This window comes from Triticum urartu, chromosome 4A (genome assembly GCF_056163025.1).
Source record: "Triticum urartu cultivar PI428250 chromosome 4A, HENAU_Tu73, whole genome shotgun sequence".
Lineage (NCBI taxonomy): Eukaryota > Viridiplantae > Streptophyta > Magnoliopsida > Poales > Poaceae > Triticum > Triticum urartu.
Genome location: NC_141876.1, coordinates 579,923,400 through 579,933,060, shown reverse-complemented (window position 1 = coordinate 579,933,060; position 9,661 = coordinate 579,923,400). Strand labels below are relative to the sequence as shown.

General features: G+C 42.0%; 1 protein-coding gene across 1 annotated transcript; it reads left to right on the top strand.

Annotated features, from left to right (window-relative positions):
* Positions 1-3,797: 3,797 nt before the first annotated feature.
* LOC125554312 (uncharacterized) lies at positions 3,798-4,818 on the top strand. Its single transcript, XM_048717890.2, has 3 exons — positions 3,798-4,055; positions 4,127-4,373; positions 4,486-4,818. The coding sequence occupies exons 1-3, from the start codon at positions 4,001-4,003 to the stop codon at positions 4,592-4,594; spliced, it is 411 nt and encodes a 136-aa protein (XP_048573847.1). The 5' UTR covers positions 3,798-4,000; the 3' UTR covers positions 4,595-4,818.
* The last annotated feature ends 4,843 nt before the right edge of the window (positions 4,819-9,661 follow it).

The following is a 9,661-nucleotide window of genomic DNA, read 5'->3' as shown; positions in this document are numbered from 1 at the left end:
TACCCATTTGGCTTTCTTGTGAAGGACCTTCGCACCCGGAAAGTCATCCTGATCTCCGCTAGCTCCGGCGACCTCTACCCCTTTCACGGCAACAACAAGGCTTGGCGCACCGCTTTTTCCACCACTGTCTCCGATGGTGATGTGTGGCACCGTCGGCTAGGCCACCCTAGTCCTCATACCCTTTGTTCTTTAGACAACGATTTTCTTACATCATGTAATAAATCTCCACATGCTCCCTGTAGTGCATGCCAACTTGGGCGTCAACCCCGTTTAGCTTTTCCCTCATTCACTAGTCGCACGTTTGCGCCTTTTGATTTAATCCATTGTGATTTATGGACCTCTCCGGTTGTGAGTTTTTCTGATTATCAATATTACCTTGTTGTGCTTGATGATTACTCTCACCTTTCATGGACATTTCCTCTACGCCGCAAATCCGACACATCCACTACACTACATCGTTTCTTTGCTTATGTCAAAACTCAATACAATGTGATCATCAAAGTGTTACAATGCGACAACGATGGCGAGTTTATCAACTCGGATTTACGCTCTCTCTTCTCTACCAACGGCATAGTCTACCGCTTCTCCTACCCTCACACGTCCCCCCAAAATGGCAAGGCCGAGCGTTTACTTACCACCAACGATATCGTTCGCACACTCCTAATCCAAGCCAAACTCACCCCTCCCTTTTGGGTCGAAGCCCTTCACACCGCCACCTATCTCCTAAATCGCCGTCCCTCGCGTGCCATTACCAACCAAACACCATATTACCGCCTTCATGGCCTTCACCGCACATATGATCACCTTCGCATGTTCGGCTGCCTTTGTTTCCCCAACCTCTCCGCTACTACACCCCACAAGCTTGCTCCACGATCCACACGCCGCATTTTCCTCGGCTATCCCCTAGAACACAAGGGTTACAGGTGCTACGACCCACTTTCCCGGCGCGTTATAGTATCTCGTCACGTTATTTTTGACGAGAACACATTCCCATATGAGCCTCCCACACCATTGCCTACCGCTACCCCGTCCGTAGAAGATCCGGGCCCTGCGATACAGCTGCAGCGACCAGTCCCAGATCCCATCGCGCCGACAACCTCGGACGGGCCCCACCAAATCCCCGCGCGGCCCCACCACCCACCCCATGCCACCAATCCCCGCACCAGCCCTCCCACTCCCACCGTGCCACCGTCCACGGGCGGCCCCACTTCCCACGCGCCCACCGGCTCGCCCTCGTCACACGCGCCCGCCAGTCAGCCCCGCTCCCCTCGGGATCCTGAATCTGACGCACCTGCCTCCCCCCTAGCGGCCCACCTGCCTTGGATCCCATGCCCGGCCCCTCTTCCACCGAATCCTCCTCGGATCGTGTGCCTGACTCCCACCTGCCGCTCGCCAGCCCCACCAAATCTGCCTCTGATTCCGATCCAGCCTATACCACGCCTCCACGTCGGCCCCAGCATGCAATACCAATTGCACCACCGCAAAACTCCCACAACATGCGCACTAGAGCCAAATCAGGATTTTGCATACCCAAGCGCCTGTTTCTCGCCACCACCTCTACTTCTGCCATATCCCCCATACCATCCACCTATCGTTCTGCCCTCAAAGATCCAAATTGGTTACAAGCAATGCGTGATGAATTTAATGCTTTGATGATGAATTCGACTTGGTCTTTGGTTCCAAAGCCTGCAGGTGTCAACGTGGTGACCGGCAAATGGATCTTTCGTCACAAGTTCAATCCTGACGGATCCTTGGCACGCTACAAAGCGAGGTGGGTTGTCCGGGGGTTCACTCAACAGGAAGGTGTGGATTATGCTTTTAGTGGATGGCCTACGACAAGCGCTCTGTTTTCCGCTATTTTTTTAAATAATACATATTTTTATTAAATTTTAGAAATATTACGCCGTAATTATATTCTTCAAAAATAATATCCAGTCGGCCTACTGCTGGCCGATTGGATCCAGTCGGCCTGCTGCTGGCCGATTGGATCCAGTCGGCCTGCTGCTGGCTGATTGGAGCCCAGTCGGCCCACTGTAGGCCGATTGGATCCAGTCGGCCCACTGCTGGCCGATAGGCCCCAGTCAACCCACTGCTGGCCGATTGGCGTCCAGTCTGCTTCCTCTAGGTCGACAGATGCATGCATCCATTTATCTTTGGAATGAGTATTTGAAAAATGTTGATCATGCATATAAAAATGTTAGTCAAGCATTTGATAAAAAATGTTGAACAAGTATTTAAAAAATATTGAAAAAATATTTGAAAAATGTTGAATAGGTATTTGAGAAATGTTAAAGAAGTATTTTAAAAAAATGTTGATCATGCATATAAAAATATTAAACAAGTATTTAAAAAAATGTTGATCATATATATAAAAATGTTAAAGAAGTATTTTAAAAAACGTTGATCATGTATATAAAAATGTTGAACAAGTATTTGAGAAAATGTTAAACAAGTATTTAAAAAATTGAACAAGTATTTGAAAAATGTTTAACATGTGTATAATATACATGATCAATATTTTTATATTGATCAACATTTTTACAAATACTTGTTCAACATTTTTATATACATGATCAATATTTTTTCAAATACTTGTTTAGTCTTTTTTCAAACAATTGTTTAATATTTTTTGCGAATGCTAGATTAATATTTTTTTATAAATGGTCAACATTTTTTAAAATACTTCTTCAACATTTTTCAAATACCTATTCAACAGTTTGAAATATTTTTTTCAACATTTTTCAAATACCTATTCAACAGTTTGAAATATTTTTTTCAACATTTTTCAAATACTTGTTCTATATTGTTTTTTCAAATGCTTGATTAACATTTTTATATGCATGCTCAACATTTTTTAAAATACCTTTTCAACATTTTTTAAAATACTTCTTCAACATTTTTCAAATATTCATTTCAAAGATAAATGGGTGCATGCACCTGTCGGTCTAAAGAAAACAGACTGGGCGCCAATCGGCCAGCAGTGGGCCGACTGGATCCAATCGGCGTACAGTGGGCCGACTGGGGTCCAATCGGCCAGCAGCAGGCCGACTGGGTATTATTTTTAAAAAATATAATTATGGCGTAATATTTCTGAAATTTAATAAAAAAAGATGTATTATTTAAAAAAATCTGGCCTGTTTTCCAAATATTGCTAATGGCTTTGGCGCCACGTACTTGGTCCAGGACTTTTTGCGAGAGGAATGGAACGGATGACGACGCCGCATATGCACTGACGACCTCCCTGCAGCTGCAGGCACAGCCGCCGCTGATAACGATGCACTGCATATTCTATCTAATCTAGTCTAGCTTCAGAATGTACTCGATCTGTCATCGATGTCACCGATCTTGTGAGTGCGTCTGGTAGGAACATCGTATCAAATGATACTTCCTCCATTTCATAATGTAGTACTTTCTCTATTCTAGTGTTTCTATTTTGACTCTAAATTTAACTACTAAGATCGATTGTAGCGGGAGCAAAAATTATATCAGTGAATTCGTATACGAAAGAAGTTTTCAATTATATTTCTCCCGCCGCAGTTGGTCTCGTTGATTAAATTTATGATCAAAATTAGACCTCGGGAAACGCGGGCGCACTATATTTTAGAATGAAGGGAGTACTAAAACACTGATAAGGACGCCTTGACCAATGGCCACTTGCAGGGCTAAGATAAGCACACAGGCTAGACAACTTCGGCCCCAGGTTTTTGTTACAACTGAAACCACTCCACTCCGGATGTGATCGATCGACAATCCCGTGTGCTAATCCGGTATCTGTAGACTGTAGCAGTACTAGTACCTTCCGGTGTCCAAACAAAGTCGAGCACTCAAGCCCCGCTGCATGCATATATAGATACGACCAGATCCATCGATGTTATCACTACGCTCTTCAGCACTCACAACTAGACATTCTTCGTCTCGTTGATCCTGCGAATATATTCGATTCTACTAGCTACATCGATCTCTGGAAGAAGTTGATCATCGAACGAAGCTAGCTAGCTAGATGGGGTCTCTGATGGCTGGTTGGGATTCGCCGGTTCTTGGCGATGGCACCAAAGGTATATATGCGGCTACACACACGGTTCAGTTACTGCTTGCAGCCATGTTTATGTATTCCTTTTGCTTGCAGCTCGTGTGACGAGGAACCGGTCCCTGACAAAGGAGGAGGTGGAGGCTTTCTGGCGGCAGCGCGGGAAGCCGGCGCCGGAGGACGGCGGCGACGTCACCTCGCCGCTTGGCTCCCCTGGTCGACCTATGGAGAAGAGCCCGCTGGGAAGCTCGCAGAGGAGCAGGTCACCGGCGTCGTCTCCGGTGGCTGGAGGCCACGAGGAGCTCGGCGCAGCTGACGCCGCCGACGCCGGCAAGAGCCGGGACTGGTACGTTACAATTGCGACCAGCCGCCGATGATGGCACTCTATACTTTGATTTAACGTGGCCAACCCGTTGGATCTTGATCTGTTAATTGTTTGTTTTTGGGTCGGTGGGCAGGTGGACGAGGAGCAACTGGGCCTTCCTCAACGAGCCGCCGCAGGAGGAGAGGCCGGGAACGGCGCACACCTACACGCCGCAGTTCCACGTCGCCGCCGGCAACGCCTGACCGGACATGCGCGTAGAGTGTACGCAATACTAGTAGTACCACGTCACGTCACGCTGCTGGAATGCCTAGGGTAGGCCCTACTGCCTTGACCGTACCGCACGGAGATGCACCATATGTCCATATGGGGTCATTTCCCTGTAAAATATCCCTTGTACAATAGATGTATTGTAAATGTATATGTAAGTAAAATACAGAGTGAATTTCAAAAACATAAAATTATATGAGTTTCTCGGAGGTGCTAATAGGGGTAGCGTGTGTATATGTACATTCATAGGGATGAGTGTATGCGCGTATGTCTGAGCGCTTGCGTCTGTACTGTGTTAAAAAAGGTTAACTTGGACTTTATAGCACATACACAAGAGAGTGCATATTTTAACCTTAAACTTTTGCCTTAGTTTAATTTACAACCTTAAACTTCAATACCGTCTAAATTACAACCCCCAATTTTCAAAACCGGCTAGAATTCAACCCTCCCCTATCTGTTGATCGGTTTTGACCAGTCAACAAGTTCAGTCAGCATGCCGCGTTAGCAAAAAATGCAAAATTTTCAAGGGAAAAAAGCTGTAAAATCAAAGAAAATCTAGGAAAAGAAATAAGAAATCAAATTTCCAGAAAAACAAGGACAAACGAATTTCCGAAAAATCAAAAAAATCTAGAAAAAACCCCAAAAATCAAATTCCTGAAAAAATGTTTCCAGAAAAAGAAATCCATTTTTTATTTTCCCTTTCGCCTATATTGTTTCACAAATTTTCTTTATATATATTCTTGATTTTTTTTCCTGGTCTCACAAATTTTTATTTACTTGTTCTTGAAAATTTGAAAAACCAAAATCTGACATGGCATGCTGATTGGACCCGTTGACTAGTCAAAACTGGTCACCCTAGGTCAAAATCGATCAACAGGGAGGGGAGGGTTGAATCTTGACCGGTTTTGAGACTTGGGAATTGTAATTTAGACGGTATTGAAGTTTGAGGTTGTAAATTAGACCAGGGCAGAAGTTAGGGGTTGAAATATGCACTTCTCTCCATACATAAAGACCAAAGTACAAGGAGCTGCTTTCCCACTGGTTTTTCGTACAGTTAATTTCTAGGTTTATGCTACCTTCCCCACTATTTTTATATTCGGATGTTTTTCTATTTTTTGTTTCTTTTTCTTTTTAAATGTTTAAAATTCCCGGAATTTTCCAAAGGCCAGTAAGTATTTTTTTCCTAAAATTCATGATTTTTTAAATATCCATGTATAGTTTTCAGATTGGTGATTGTTTTAAATTCAAGAAAATAATTGAAAATCAAATGTTTTTAAAAATTCACAGATTTAAAAAATCATCCACAATTTTTAATTTTCTGATCACTTTATAAATTCATGAATATTTTCTTAAGACCCAAGACAGTTTTTTGAAAATTTGTGAATTTTTAAAATTTTCGAAAAATCAATGCAATTCGTGAATATTTTTCAAATTTGGTACGTATACCCTTTGTCCTTTTTACATGGCACACACATATTACAAAGTCCAACTTTGACCATAAAATTGACGAATAAACACATGGATTATGTGTCACAAAAATATAGTACTATTCAATTCATAGTAAAATGTAGTTTCCAATGATATAATTTTTGCAACACATAATTAACGTATTTTGATGAAACTAATGGTCAAAGTTTATGCATACAAACAAAGGACGCCATATAAATAGGAACGAGAGGAGCATAAATTTTTATTTCATAATATAATTTTAAACCCGCAAACCGATCAAAACCAAAGAGAAACGGGAAAACCCAAAAAACGAATCGACAAATCAACCTACCGCAGCTATTGCCCGTAGAGAGAAAACAGACCGACCCATATCGCTCAATGCGTTAGAATAGGAGGTCACAAGAAAATGTGACTCCCTATATGACGCTCTTTGCGTAACTTTGTCGATGAGACGCGTAGAGCGCTTGTGACTATCGCCATCCTAGTTAGCCATGTGTCTATACCGAGCGCTGTATTTTTGGTTTAACCATTTTTTTGCTTTAAATTTTTGTTGATTTATTGTTATTTTCCGACATAAAATAAATATAAAAACACCCATATTTATTTATTTTGAAAAACCCAGAGTATTTTTAAAATAATGGACAACGTTTTTATATTTTGTACTTTTGATAAATATGACCATTTTCGTGTAAACTTGATTTTTTTAAAACTTAAACATTTTTTATTTTCCAGAGCATTTTTTGAAAGCTGTGAACATCTTAAAAAATATCACTTGAAAAGTGGAGAATAAAAAACTAGTAGGGAAAGCAAGAAAGGAAAAGAAAAATAAAAAGTAGAAATGGAATATTCCTAAACCAGGTGATCGCTGTCCTTGAGCTGCCAGCCCATTAACCCATTTCACAATACCAAGGGAAACGTCTCATCCATCCTGACCAAGCCAGCGATCACAGTCGCGCAAGGTCAGGGCAAATGAATGATCCTTTTTTTTTAGGGTGCAAATGAATGATCCTAAGAAAATTAATTAGTTGTATCCATTTGACTATTCTACATGCACGTCTGGTTCTGAAAAATAAGCTGCTATGTTAAACTTTATAAACCAGTTGTACATTTTAAAATGAGCAATTTTTTTTTAAAAAAGTGCAATATGTGTAGGCAGTAGTATACTTTCTTAGTGTGCAGGTTTGGTTCGTGTTGTAGCCACCGTCTTGGATCTGAGCATCGGAGATGATAGTCGTGTCGATGCCATCACTAGTCAAAGTCATGTTGCACATGTCCTCAGCAATGACGATTGGATCTGCCACCTTGTACGCACCCTTCTTCACGTAGATCGTGTGGCAGTTCTTGCGGTGGGGTGGGGCACCACGAGGCGAGGGCATCAACGATTATCATGTAATATCGATGCCGTTTAGTGCCACCATCGTGTTAACCACTGCATTTGCAGACGCCCGTTGCATTTCATTGCTTTTCTAATCATACCAAGTATGCAAGTTAGGAAAATGGGACTGGAAGAAACTATGTTGTTTTTGTCATAGCTTATGGATTAAAACAAATATAGTTGGCCACTTAGATGACCATGGTGAATGAGTTGCACATACCAAGGGAAACAAAACATGTTCTTCTATGCACTTAACAAGAGAAATGGAGCATGTTCGCATTGCGAGATGAATGTAGTGAGCAGTGGCGGAGGTACGAACATGATGCGGGGAGGGGGGGGGGGGGGGGGCACTGCCCCCCTCCCTTGATTAATTTTTTTGATACATCAACTCCCAGGTGAACATTCTTGTACTCCCCCTGTAACTTAATATATACCATGTTTCGGCACTGTCATAGTGTCAAAGAAATCTTATATTAAGTTAGAGAGGTAGTACTTGACATGGAAAAGGTTGCTGACACTGGTGTTGTCGCACCACAGCCTTTCGGGTGCTCAACGCTGGAAATGGTGCACTGCATGAAAACAACGTGTGAAATTCACAAATATTTTTAAAATTTGGGACGTGCACCCTTTGTTCCTAATAATCACATGGAACACACATATTACGAAGTCCAAGTTTGACCACAAAATTGGCAAACCAAACATAGATTATGTGTCATAAAAATATATTATTCAATTCGTAGTAAAATGTAGTTTCTGATTTATAATTTTTGACACATAGTTAATATATTTTGATGAAACTAATGGTCAAAGTGCATACAAAGCAATGACGCCATATAAATAGGGACAAGAGGAGCATGCAATTTCATTTCACAATATATTTTTTGATTCGCAAACCGGTCAAAAAACAGAGAGAAGCAGGGAAACCAAAAAACAAGTGGACAAGAGGAGCATGCAAGTTTGATTTTCTATCGATTTCCAGTTATTTTTCAGCCGATTTTGAAATAAATGTAAAAAACTGATATTTATATATTTTGAAAAATGGAATAAATAAATTTTGGTAAAAAAATGTTTTGATTTTTTTTAAAAAATATGAACATTTTTTTTGAAAAAGTGATTGCTTAAAATGTAAAAAAATGAAATTTCTAGAACAATTTTGAAAACTATGAACATTTAGAAAAAAATTGTAACTAAGAAAATCAAAGTAAAAGGAAGGAAAATAAAGACCAGTAGAGAAAACAAGAAAGAATGAGAAAAATGAAAACCAGGAATAGAACATTCCTAAACCAGAAAAAACACGAAACCATAACATTCTCGACCTGGAACAAGGTGCTATCCTTGGGCTGCGAGCCCATTAAGCTGAGATCTGGCCTGGTCGGGAGGGAAGAGACCGGGGCTGTCAGTCGTGCCGCTTACTGCGGCAAAATGTTGCAGCTTCGCACAGGAGACGGGTCACCTGGGCCAGCCCATTCGCTGCCCCAGGGTCGTCGGGTGATGGCTCCGCCACTGAATTGACCAACAAAACATAAATTACGTGTCACAAAAAATATATCTTTCAATCCGTAAGAAAATGTAGGTTTCCAGTTATAGGGTCAGTTTGGATGCCTTCCTTACGATCTTGTGCGAGACCACGAGCGTGCCTGAGACCTGCCTGATACCCGTTTGCTTTGTGCTCTAGGGGATTCACAAAATGTCTGACCTAAAATAGCCTGCCATCGTCATTAGCCTGGGCTAATCGAGGCGTCACCATTAGCCTGGGGCCAGGCGACCAATTTCATACGCCTGGAGCGTTCCTAGCTATTGAGTAGGGACACTCTGTTTTGTTTATGTATCCACACATGTATGAAGTTTTCGATTAATACAATTCTAGTATGAATAATAAATATTTATCATGATATAAGTAAATATAAATAGCAATTTTATTATTGCCTCTATGGCATATTTCCTTCACTTGCAGGATTGCCTGTGTCTGTTGTGGACTTGTGGTTAAAGCATCATGGTGTGCCAATGCAAAGAGCTCACGGAGAGCATGTCCTCGACACCGCGGTTGGCCTGGTGAGGTAGTGGCTCGGCGTGGGTCGCTGGCTTTGAACAGGATGTCAAAGCGTCTGCCGGAGGGATCGTCGCCAGCACTCCCGCGGGAGGCAGAGCGCATGCCAAAGAATGGGTTGGTGGCACGGGAGAAGTGCATCCTCCCATCGCTCGAGGCCGCCGCCATGTC

Coding starts and splice junctions, on each gene's coding strand:
- LOC125554312 (XM_048717890.2), top strand. CDS start 4,001: ATGGGGTCTCTGATGGCTGGTTGGGATTCGCCGGTTCTTGGCGATGGC. Junction 4,056..4,126: donor TCTTGGCGATGGCACCAAAG/GTATATATGCGG, acceptor TTTTGCTTGCAG/CTCGTGTGACGAGGAACCGG. Junction 4,374..4,485: donor GCCGGCAAGAGCCGGGACTG/GTACGTTACAAT, acceptor GTCGGTGGGCAG/GTGGACGAGGAGCAACTGGG.